The sequence below is a fragment of the Octopus sinensis genome, linkage group LG8 (genome assembly GCF_006345805.1).
Source record: "Octopus sinensis linkage group LG8, ASM634580v1, whole genome shotgun sequence".
NCBI classification, from domain to species: domain Eukaryota; kingdom Metazoa; phylum Mollusca; class Cephalopoda; order Octopoda; family Octopodidae; genus Octopus; species Octopus sinensis.
Window position 1 is genome coordinate 106,829,045 of NC_043004.1, and position 13,235 is coordinate 106,842,279.

At 35.1% G+C, this 13,235-nt stretch overlaps 1 protein-coding gene across 1 annotated transcript in view; it reads right to left on the reverse strand.

Annotated features, from left to right (window-relative positions):
• The window catches only part of LOC115214893, a 142,568-nt gene that overhangs the window by 21,212 nt on the left and 108,121 nt on the right, over positions 1-13,235 (reverse strand). Inside the window, exons 27-33 of the mRNA XM_029783924.2 lie at positions 12,487-12,803; positions 8,422-8,576; positions 6,164-6,325; positions 4,528-4,746; positions 2,980-3,145; positions 2,098-2,303; positions 62-218 (exon numbers count right to left, since the gene is read on the reverse strand). Coding sequence (XP_029639784.1) covers positions 62-218; positions 2,098-2,303; positions 2,980-3,145; positions 4,528-4,746; positions 6,164-6,325; positions 8,422-8,576; positions 12,487-12,803 — 1,382 coding nt within the window. The remainder of the gene's footprint in view (positions 1-61; positions 219-2,097; positions 2,304-2,979; positions 3,146-4,527; positions 4,747-6,163; positions 6,326-8,421; positions 8,577-12,486; positions 12,804-13,235) is intronic.

The following is a 13,235-nucleotide window of genomic DNA, read 5'->3' on the forward strand; positions in this document are numbered from 1 at the left end:
AAGCCTTACATTAGACTCATTAATATGAATGCTAAAAGGTTAAATAAAATAAAATAATTACCTGAAGGTAAATTATATAGAAATCCATCAAATGTTACCACTTTGTCCTCAGATAAAACTGCAACATGAGTTGTATAACGGCGCAAGAAAGGGAAGAAATCACGGGTCTGTAGTTTATGCATAAATAAGTAGAGTGGAGTTGTCAACTTTGGTGATGTCTGTAAAGCAGAAATTAAACTATGTATCATTTAGTTACTAACTGGGTTGGTCAGATGAATTGAGTAACTCAGGAGTTAAAAGGAGATAATGGTAGTAACCAAACTGTACATCAGAGATAAGATAGAACTGAACATAAATGGCATGGACAAAGATTGAACTGTAAGGGAGTAGGAAATGGGAAATTGGTAATGGATCAATAGGTTTATGGTACTGATCAGGGTTCTCACTAAAAAGTGAGTGCAAAAATTTGATGTTATGCAAATTACACAACTCAACAGGTATTTTGTTGTTAGGAGTGATTGGCATTAGGAAGGACATCCAGCCATAGAAACCATGCCAAATGAGACTGGAGTCTGGTGCAGCCTTCCAGCTTTCCAGCCGTGGTTAAACCATCCAACCCATGCCAGCATGGACAATGGATGTTATATGATGATGATGTTTTTATCCAAATGTTTAACATGCTGAATCCAAAAACGTTAATTGATGTTTTTACTTTCACATTTAGATTTCAAGATACCAAAACACCCCATTTGTCAGTGTATGGCCTATAAGATGGTTAATTTTCTCGTGGGACAACAAAGTGAATACACCAAATATCCATGATTTTTATGCATGCAGGACAACAGAGCCAGTGAAAGCATTCGTTGATCAAAGAAAGGCTGCAGTAATCATTAGTTCCAGGGTCTTTTAATGTGGTTGATGAGCCTTTAGTTTAACCAGAAAAATCACCCTGCCTTCACTCCATATCAAACTTGGTATTATGAAGCAGTTTGTTAAAGCTCTGAATAAAGGTGGGCCATGCTTTCACTATATCTACAACACATTTCCTTGTCTGTGAAGTGAAAAGATAAAAGCTGGAGTATTTGATGGGCCTGAAATCAGAAAATGGATGAAAGATGGGAACTTTGTGAATTTAATGAATTGCATTGAAGAAGCAGCATGGAAATCATTTGTAAGAGTTGTAAATTAACTTTATGGGCAACAAGAAAACAGCCAACTATACCAAAATAGTTGACAACATGATGGAGAACCATCAAAAGTTGGAAGCAAATATGAGCATAAAGCTGCACTATCTCCACAGTCACCTTGAAAAGTTCCATGGAAATCTCCACAGTCACCTTGATAAGTTCCATGGAAATCTTTGTGACACAAGAGACAAGGAGTGAGAATATTTCCATCAGAACATAAAAATCAATGGAACAAAGATATCTAGATAGATGAAACTTGCAAATGGTAGCAGACTATTGCTGGAACATGGTTCATAAGCTTCCTGAGATTCAGTGCTCAAGAAAATCATCCTAATGAAAATTCAAGGGAAATTAGGCAGAAACAATGATTCAATTTTTCTGTAGAAATTTAAAGATTTTTTACTTGTTTTCAGCAGAATTTGAAGAAAACAGCAGATTTTCAGTAGAATTTGAAGAAAACCCAGTTTCTAAGCATTTTTATGTTATAACTTGTTCCACATAAGCTATTTTATTGAAAAAAAAAAGAAAGAAAGAACAATGAAATTTTATGGGTCCAGTATCTTAGAATCTTGATATGATGGTAATAAATGGATGTCATTTTTGAATTCTGTGTGTCAGGTCCAAAATTTTTGACGACAGAGAAAAATTCTTTTTGTTGACTACAATGATGATGATGGGCAATGATAAAGATAATGATAATGAAAATGATGATGATGATGATGATGGCAATGATAACAATGACGATGATATCAATGGTATGCTGATGACAATGAGGATGATGATGACAACAATAATGGTGAGGACAATGATCATGATAGCAATAATGGTAACAAGAACAATGATATATAAAAACGATAATAATGATGACATTGACGTTGAAAATGGAAGTGATAATAGTAAATTGACTCACTTTAAAAGATTCCCAAATGAATGGATGGAATAAAGTAAAATGTATTTTCCCCTGTGCCAACATTGGCACCAGTCTTGCTTTGACAGCTCTCTCCATATACAGATTAAACAGCCTGGGATAATTTGTTACTCTTTCTTGGATATAATTACCCATGGCCTTGGCAACAGCACCAATACCATATTTCAAGGTTTTTACTTTTTCTCTGTCTGCAAAATAAAATTTATTCAAATGTATTTTTGTTGTTACTTTTGCTTATCTTCATTTTCCTCATTTGCTAGACAGAAACTGAATGAAGCCCGTCATATATATGTATATACATATATATATGTATATATATATATATGTATATATATATATATATGTATATATATATATATATATGTATATATATATATATATATATATATATATATATATATATATATATGTATGTATATATATATATACATATATATATATATATATATATATATGTGTATGTGTGTGTGTGTGTGTGTGTGTGTGTGTGTGTGTTTGTATGTGTGTGTGTATATGTTTGTGTATCTGTGTTTGTCCCCCCAACATAGCTTGACAACTTACTTCCCATCCACCACACACACACACATACACATATATGTATGTATATGCATATATCTGTGTGCATATCTTTGTGTCTGTTTGTACTCCACCACCACTTGACAACTGGTGTTGGTGTGTTTACATCCTCATAACTTAGCAGTTCAGTAAAAAGTGCCTGATAAAAGCATTTTTTTTAAGAAAAAATAAACCCTGAGGTCGATTTATTTGATTAAAACCCTTTCAAGGCAGTGCCCCAGCATGGGCACACTCAAACGACAGAAACAGGTAAAAAATCAAAGATAAATCAAAATATTTTCCACTTACCAAAAATGGAATTTTTGTATTTATTCTTGAAGTTTTGGCTCATCTTTAAAATTCTTTCATAAAATACTTCAGACATTGGACGCGAGGATAAAGGTACGATGTCAAAAATCGGCATAACAGTTCGAACAGATGAATAGAAGACATTATTTAAAAGTTCCCCAATGGTCTGAAGAAAAAAGAAAAGAGAAAAGAAAGGGAAGAGTGTAGTTTAAAGTCTTTTCAATATTTCAAATTAGTTGGTTAGTGTCTGGTTATGTATGTTGAAAAGAATTTAATAAACCATGTGTCATGTGTGTATGACATTTATTGCATAAAAAACAGATAGACAGATAGATAGATAGATAGATAGATAGATAGATAGATAGATAGATAGATAGACAGATAGATAGATAGATAGATAGATAGATAGATAGATAGACAGACAGACAGACAGACAGACAGACAGACAGATTGATAGATAGATAGATAGGTAGATAGAAAGAAAGATAGATAGATAGATAACTTTTTATTGTGGCCACACAGGGCTAAACACAGAATAAAAATGGACGAAATACAATGTAGAGTTTTTTTCTTTTCGAGGTGGGTTGTGTGGTGTATAAAAATATAATATATATATATATATAAATAAAGTTCACAGTTTAGGTGTAGCCCTGGAAAGAAAAACCTACAAAAAAGACCAAGGTCACCTCAGACAGTTCGAAAATGAACACATGAGTAAGTCGCCTTACCTCTTGTCTCTTTTGGTCACAGATTTACGTTTAAAATAGTGTTGTCTTTCAACCTGACCATTTTTGCCACTTTTACCCACTTTTTATTAAAACATTCGTTCGACAAAGCCTTCCTCTCTATTCTCACCCTCCTTTTCAAGTGGTACTTGAAAAAGTTGACGAGAGACTGACCAGAGAGGAAGGTGTTTGTTTGCAGTCCTTTCAAACGCATCCACCACACACATTCTTTCGCCATAGCCATCAGCGTAACGAAAACCGATATTTCCAAGTTAAAGGAAAGATGGAGACGCATTGTGCAACAAAATGGTTTATATTTGGTTGATTAAAATGTAATGGCAAGTATTTATTGACCTTTTCCTTTCTTTTAAAAATCGGCACAAACTTTCTGGACAACCCAATAGATTTCTTAAATTATATTATGCAATATTTTAATACTTATTAACAATTTTTACTGTAAGGAAAATGGGTATTATGATAAATGCCAAAGTGTGCATCTATCATAATATGAATAGATTTCAACACGCTACAGACCAGGTCAAAGGAGGCCCACTTGTTGTCAATAAAATAATAAAAGCTGTTGATGAGCCCTATTACTCAAGTACAGTTGTGCTTATTCAGAGAGTAAGCCGTAAGAGAAAAAAAAACTGGACATGATAGAAACAAATATGACTGTAGTTTTGAAATCAGAATGCCAATTTATTCTAAATTAAGTGAAAAAGGAAACTTGTTCAAAATCGTTTTCCTTTGGATAATTTTTAACAACAATGTATGAAGGAATACTTAGTAACAAAAACAATATGATCAGAATTATTTCACTTACTTGGCCATAATATGGTATGGTGATTTCAGAGTAAGGTTTCTCAGGGTTAGAATCAATAGCTGCAACAAAAGGATTAAGTACACTAGAAAACAATGCTTGTTTCTCTTGCATCCATTTTCTTAGAGGTCCAATAGCATTCGGCTGTATAACAATATCTTGGCTAATTTCAGATGGTTTACTGAGGCTCATTGTCCACTCAGCAAGATTTTGACCAGATCCCTGCAAAGATGATAAATTTATTAGGATATGCTTACAATGAAGAAGATTGTTCAATTGTAAAAGAAAAGGAATCTTTCCTTCATGTGTGTGTGTGTGTGTGTGTGTGTGTGTGTGCTTTCCAGTGCAAATCAGTCGATGTTGTTGACTGTAATTTACATAAGGCCATTGCTTTATAAGATCTGTTCAGAGTTGCCTCTCTTAGGTACTACCAACGGATAAAAGCCAACGAGCTAGAAACAGTGTTGTCTGAGAATCCTGATAGATGGCAACACTGAACAGCAAGGGTGTTTTTACACCTTTTTACAATAAGAGAAAAATTTTTCTCTACAGTAACTGCAGTCAAATTGCCTTTTAGCAGTAGAAATATGTTACAAACATATTTTAACTATAACTAACCTAAATTTTGCTTATTTTTATATATTACATACATACATACATACATACATACATACATACATACATACATACATACATATATATACATACATGCATACATACATACATGTATACATACATACATGTATACATACATACATACATACATACATACATACAAACATACATACATGCATACATACATACATACATACATACATGCATACATACATACATACATACATACATACATACATACATACATACATACATGCATACATATAGAGGTGATTTTAAATTCTCAAACGCAGGAAAATGCTAATAATATAGCCTGAACAGGAAAAGCTACCCCTATTTTCTGCAAAATAGGGGTAGCTTATCCTGTTCAGGCTATATTATTAACATTATCCTGCGTTTGAGAATTTAAAATCATTTCCTTAACTTTCTCTTTCTAAGACATCTCAATGCTTCTAAAGCAAACTTTGTTTGTTTACGTTCATCGTAATTTGAATTTCATATATGTATATATATACATACATATATATATACATATACGTATATACTTACATCTCTCTCTATATATATATATGTATATGTTGAAGCAATGGAGGGACACTACTGATGAGTTCCAGCGTCAGGGATGAAACCGATCCAGTGTTTCTAACTTTGTTCATAGAACAGTCATCTCCCCTGTCAGTATATGTAAATGTGCTTTTCCCACAGCTGTAAAAGTTTTAACTCTTATTTCTTGCAATATAGGTGCTCTCAGCAGCCTCTGTCACAATTAGTGATGATTAGATTTTTCTTATATGGTTTTATATTGTGCCAAGATGCTTTTATCAATATATATGCATGTGTGTATGCGCATTCATATGTGTCTATCTGTCTGTATGTATGTATATATGTGTGAATGTATGTATGTATGTATGTATGTATGTATGTATGTATGTATGTATGTATGTATGTATGTGTGTGTGTGTGTGTGTGTGTATGTATATATTCATGCTTATAAATGGTTTTAAAAAAACCCACATAGACATACCTCTTTCTTTACGTGTAGAATCAGATTCTTCTCATCCGTTACACGTCCTGCCAACCGAACCATAACATCTGGCAAGAAAAGTTTTACTGACACTTTTGGCAGGTCATTATTTTTGACCTCTTCAATTACAACCAGACCATCCATGGCTATAATGGCCGGATGCTGTATAAATAAATAAATGAATAAATTAGAAAAATCTAGAAATGATTAGGTTTGCTTTTTAGTTACCAAGTATCCTTGGTCTTTATCATTTAAGTGAAGGCGCATGGCTCAGTGGTTAGGGGCATTCAGCCCATGGTCATAAGATCATGAGTTCAATTCCTGGTGGTGCGTTGTGTCCTTGAGCAAGACACTTCATTTCCCATTGTTCCAGTCCACTCAGCTGGCAAAAATGAGTTGTACCTGTATTTCAAAGGGGCCAACCTTGTCACACTCTGTGTCTCACTGAATTTCCCCGAGAACTATGTTAAGGGCACACGTGTTTGTGGAGTGCTCAGCCACTCACATGTTAATTTCACGAGCAAGCTGTTCCAGTGGTTATATCAGCTGGGACCCTTGTCGTCACAACCGACGGAGTGCTCCTATATTTAAGTCACTGAAGAAGGGATTATTTCAAGGCTTTACGGCAATCCATTGCTCTATAACCCTGTGTTAATACAACTCTAACTCCATCTATTTAGCTCTCTTTCTCTCACTCTGAATGTCTTTCTATCTTTCTCTCTAGCACTATCTCCCCTCCCTTTCCTCTCTTTTCCTACTGAAGTAGCCAAGTATCTCTTCTAGAGTAAAACACTTATCTTCATCCCTCTATTATACTCCAACCAATAACCTTTCATAAAGTCACTTCCCTCTGTTCGACTTCCTCTCTCAGCTGAGAGGTCATTGCCTTGCAAGTTACTTGCAACCCTGTTGGTACTGGTGGCACATTAAAAGAACCAAGTACATTCTGTCAAGTGGTTGGCATTAGGAAGGGCATCCAGCCCCAGAAACCATACCAAAGCAGACAATGGACCCTAGTGCAGCTCTCTGGCTTGACAGCTCCTGTCAAACCACCCAACCCATGCCAACATGAAAAGCAATCATTAAATGATGATGATGATGATGATGACGACAATGACAACGATGACAACAACATTGACAATAATGATGATGATGTTCCAAGGCAAACTGGGTTGCACTTTATCTTTTGCCATCTGGGCTAGTGATGTATCTCCTCAACTGCAAAACACTTATTCATGTTCCCCTACTACTATTCTAACCTCTCATCACCTGACACAAAGCCACCTCCCTTAATACTACTCCCACCTTGGTTGAGAAAGCTCTTGATTTGCATATTACTTGGTGACCTCACTGGTGCTGGTGCCACATAAAAAGCACCCAGTACACTCTGTAAAGTGGTTGGCATTAGGAATGGCATTCAGCTAAAGCAGACAGTAAAGCTTAGTGCAGTCCTCAAACTCACTAACTCCTGTCAAACCATCTAAACCATGCCAGTATGGAAAATGGGCATTAAATTATGACAATGATTGATTTGGAGGAAGAAGCTGTGTCTATGGCCTTTACATCCCTCAAAGTCTGTTGAGATTAACATGGTTGCAAGTCAGTAGTTGTGCAAGAAGGGAATTCCAGAAAGCTGATATTCTGGGATGTTCTCTTTATTAGTCCTATGTTGATGGGTTTGGATTGGATGCTTAGTCTACTGAAGTACAAAGGCCTCTCCACCCACCACAGTCTGAAAGTGGAAGCCGTGAATTTGAGCTTGAGATCAGACTGGTTTGATGAGCCTACCCTGCCACACTGGCTCAACATGGCTTGTCAGAGGGATGCAGTTCTTATACTTACACCCAGGAGTAGTTAAGTCAGTTACATTGACCCCCAGTGATCAACTTATTTTATCAATCCTCGAAAGGCAAAGTCAACCTCAACAGAATTCGATGGGTATGAGTACATAAATCTATATATATAATATATGCAGCCTCAGAACATAATTATGTAAATGCAAGTGATAGTCAGTGCATTCTGGGAGGCTGAGCATTGTGGGTGCTGTACAAGCAGAATCTTCGACTGATCACCAACACAAATTATCACAGATCAATCCATGGTAAGTGTAACATGGTTCACAATGGAGTATACTGTGTTGCCTCAGATCAAGGATGAATGAATCATTAATAAACAAGAGTCCATGTACTCTGTTTGGTTGAGTATCTTTCTGAAGACAAATTAAAGAAAGTGAAAATATATCAAATCAAGTACTTTACCTTTCCTTCAATATGTGCCTGTAGGTACATGTAAACTTTTTCTCTATTACATATTAAATCCCACTTTGAAGTATAATTGACATATTGATGTATAAAACTTGAAGTTCTGTTCAGTCCATATTCTGGTGTCAGCATAAAATAGCCGCTCCAGGTTTCTGTAAGAAAGGTTTATAATATTTTGTCTGCATGACATGTATATTTTATGTTTGTTGTACTTATTATGCATACTGACAATAAAATAGTTAATACAATAAATTGTATTAAATATTTTATAAAAATACAAAGTTATTGACACAAATTTAAATTTCAGAAAATAAATGCAGTATTTTTGAAATAATTATTATTAAAATTATAATTTGGGTTATCTAAGAGATACTATCATGCTTGAAATAGCAGCCAAAACTGTCATTTCAAGCGTGGTGGTATCTCTTAGATACCCTAAATTATAATTTTAATAATAATTATTACCTTTAAAAGTTTTTATTACCATGCTGGCCACTTGATAAGTTTGATATTTAAATAACGATCTTACCTTATTTATATAAATTTATATATGTATTTTTGAAATATGTAGTTGGCATGTGTAAGCAGCATTGAGAGTTAATCAAATATTTAGATTAATTTAAATATGTCTGGGATTGCTTGACCTGTAAAAAAATCATTCCCACTGCAATTTGCCATGAATTAAATTAGTTCAAATGCAAATTGACTGTAGTATTTATCCAGACATAAAATCTTTTATGTGTTATGTTTTAAAATACAATATACATCAGAAGATGAAGATCATCCCACCAGCAGTTGCAGCAGCTTGCTAGAATGCCAGATACATTTCAGCCCTTCTGGACCTTGTCAATGGCAGATACTCAAAGTCAACTACATAGGAAACATAAAATAAAGCATTCACTGGTATTGCAAATAGTTGCCTGGCTAAATGAAAATTCACTATATGCAATAAAAATACTATTAAATCAAAATAGCCATCTATGTATCATACTTAATGCAAATACATTGTTGATAAGTCTCAATGACACCAAATGGCATCTGGTGTTCTCACTAGCTGCAGCTGCCATCCAAGAATTTGGACCTGGAGATCTCCATTTCCAACGACTTCGAGGGGCACCTCCCAGTGGTGTCGGGCGTCAACGAAGAGCCCTCGAATACAAGATGACCAAAATTTTTTTTTTCCTGCTCCTAAGCCCTAGACCATCACCTAATCACCCTTACCCATCTTGTTTCTTAACAACAACAACAACTAGCTGCAGCTGGGATAACTCATGCCTCCATTCAACATGTGTTGTGTTTCTAAACATGTCCATAAAAATATTATCTCTGGATGAATACCACAGTAAATTTGCCTTTCAACAATGTACATTGTATTTACATTGAGTATGATATACAGATGGCAATATTATTTTAATATTGCTTCTGTACAAAATAACAAAAACATGCACATACACACACACATACACACATACACACATACACACACACATACACACACACATATATAAATGATGGGCTTCTTTCAGTTCCCATGCACCAAATCCACTCACAAGGCTTTGGTCAGCCCAAAGCTATAGTAGAAGACACTCACCCAAGGTGCCATACAGTGGAACTGAACATGGAACCATGTGGTTGGAAAGCAAGATCCTTACCACACAGCCACACCAGTACAATTGTACTGTATAATTTTAAGCATACATATTAATGCAAAAATGTAGGTATGATTTCTTGCACACTGACATTAATACTATGCAAAGAAGATTGTGAAACAGACATAATTCTTTGGGAGTCACATAGCTGAATAAATTCACATCTAACAAACTTCTGACTTTATGCTTTATATACACCACACACATATACAAACACACACATACAAGCACACTCATATATGTGTGTGTATTTATATACATACACACACGCATACATACTCACACATGCACACACAATATATATATATATACACACATATATACTTATCTATCTATCTATTTATCTCTCTCTCTATATATATATATAATGATTATGATATATATATATATATATATTGTATGTGTTTAGCTGACACTTAACCACTGTTTTACATTCAATCTGTCCAGATCCTGCCTCTCACACATGCCTGGCCATGTCATTCTAAAGATAAACAATCACATCATCAAGATCTCAAAGCTATGAGATAATGCTTGATTAATGTGAATAATTAAGCATTACATTTCACAGAATAATCCAAAAGCTAAAGAGTTAAACCATTTTAACTGACTAGAGAAACAAAATCCTCCGATATTCATCTAAAAGACAGACCATTGACATCAACCAGAGTCATTATTCTGATGTTATTATCAAACTTTCCATCTAATTATAGATATTCCTGTTAAAAAAAAAAAAAAACTTATATTTCAATGGACCAAAGACAAAAGAAATTAAATTTGAACTATAAACAGCCTTAATAATGTAAACATTAGTGATGGCAGATACTTAAGATATGTATTTTGTTTATGCGCTCATTAGCTGTGGGATAGCATCTAGAAGAAAAGTCCCTTAACCTTTTAGCATTTAAACTGACCATATCCGGCCGAAATATCTTACCTGTTTTGACATTCAAACTGGTAGCCTCACACACCTACCCTACAATGTCATTCTAAAAATAAATAATCACCTCATTGAAACCTCAAACCTATGAGATAATACATGATTGATACAAGACAATAAGAATAAATTAGAATTATTGGGTTGTCCGGAAAGTTCATGCCGATTTATAGTAGCTTACCTTTCAATTTATTTTAGAACATGGTTGAGTCCATAAAATAGGATTCGACTACACCTCCATTTAGAGCACAGTTTAAGCTATCTTTTCGTGGAAGAAGGTTTATGTTCCTATAACCTGTGTTAATTCTGTAACCCTTTAAAATGGGAGATAAGAAAGTTTATTTTCGGCACTTGATGCTTTGGGAACCAGACAAAAATTGCAGATGTGTTACCCTACCCTCCATATTCACCAGATATTGCTCCTTTGGATTGCCACTTATTCAGGTCTCTGCAGAATAGTCTTAATGGTAAAAATTTCAATTCCTTGGATGACGTAAAAAGATACCTTGATGAATTCTTTGCCATGAAACCTCCTCAATTCTGGGAAGCGGGTATTTTCAAGTTAAAGGAAAGATGGAGACGCATTGTGCAGCAAAATGGTTCATATTTAGTTGATTAAAAATATAATGGCAAGTATTTATTGACCTTTTTCTTTCCCTTAAAAATCGGCATGAACTTTCCGGACAACCCAATACATTCAGCTGAGTAATCTGAACGCAAAAGAGTTAATGACACTTACTTTGAAGTATTCAGTGTTTTTTAACACGTAACATCTTAAAGGGAATTTTACCCTTGGTACTATCCTACAGCTAATGAGCACAGACAAAACACATATATTAAGCATATGACATTGATGATGTGAAAGGAAATGAATTATTTTAAATTTTGTCAAACTTGGCTCTTTTTTGTATAATAGTGGAAACAACATTTGTCATAATTTATTCAAATCAGAAAACTTTTGTTCTGCCCACTTTCATTCCACCTAGGGCCCTCAATGCCAAGACAGTGACATGTATAAACCTGGAATCAGTAGGAAATTTTAAATGGTTTTTTGGTCAACTATTCTCATTCAGGTTTCTTTTAAAATTGACTCAGAAGAAAAAGTGGCTGAGTTCCTTTTGAGTGTTCGGCCCCACGGAGGCAATGGCCAAGACCTTTGGCATTATGTCATGCTTGAGAAGAAGACCCATCAAGCCAACCAAAATCACATTCATGGCAGATATCAGAGTCACGCAAATGGTACCCTTGCCAGTGGCATGTAAAAGCACCCATTACACTCTCAGAGTGGTTGGCATTAGGAAGGGCATCCAACCATAGAAAACCATGCAAAATCAATCTGGAGTCTGTTGCAGCCTACCAGTGTGCCAGCCCAGTCAAACCGTCCAACCCATGCCAGCATGGACAATGAACGTTAAATGATGATGATGATGAGGAGGAGGAGGAGGATGACAATGATGATGATGTAATAAATAAACTTACGATCAGAGTAATATTCATGTACAAGCATTTCCCATTGATTTGAGGCAATTTTTGACAAAACTTTCAGGTGCTTTTTATGGTCTTCGTGTGACATTTTGAACTGAATATCAAAATTTTGTTGTAGAAATGGTACTTCCAATTTGTGGACCAAGTTAAACTCACTATCATCAACTTTCTCAAAAGAAAATTTATTGGCAACGTTTGTAGATTTCAATTCATGGCTGTAATTAAAATAGTTTGTTTTTTCTATCAAGTGGAACGTCATCTCAGTGTTCTTAGGTAAACGGTTGCCCTTGAAGGAGATCTCAGCCCACTTCCTGAAAATGGAATGGTGAATTTCATTTAAAAACAATTATGAAGTTTCCAAATATATTGTTATCAAAAGTCTATAGTCATATGGGATTAACTTTTATTGTGCAGGAGCCAAGCTTGTTTCATTCCATTCATGTGCATCGGACACACAGGAATTAAGTTATCTAATTTTTGGTAGTGGGATACTTTTCAGAATTCTCCACATGGTGCCAGATAAAAGCAGCCCAGTACACTCTGTGAAGTAGTTGGGTTAGCATTAGGAAGGACGTCCAGCCATAGAAACCACGCCAAAACTAACAGCACAGTCCTCTGGCTTGCCTGCTCCTGCCAAACCATCCAACCCATGCCAGCATAGAATGCTGACATTAAATGATGATGATGATGATGATAGTAGTGGTGGTGGTGGTGGTGGTGGTGGTTGTGGTGGTATGGTAGTG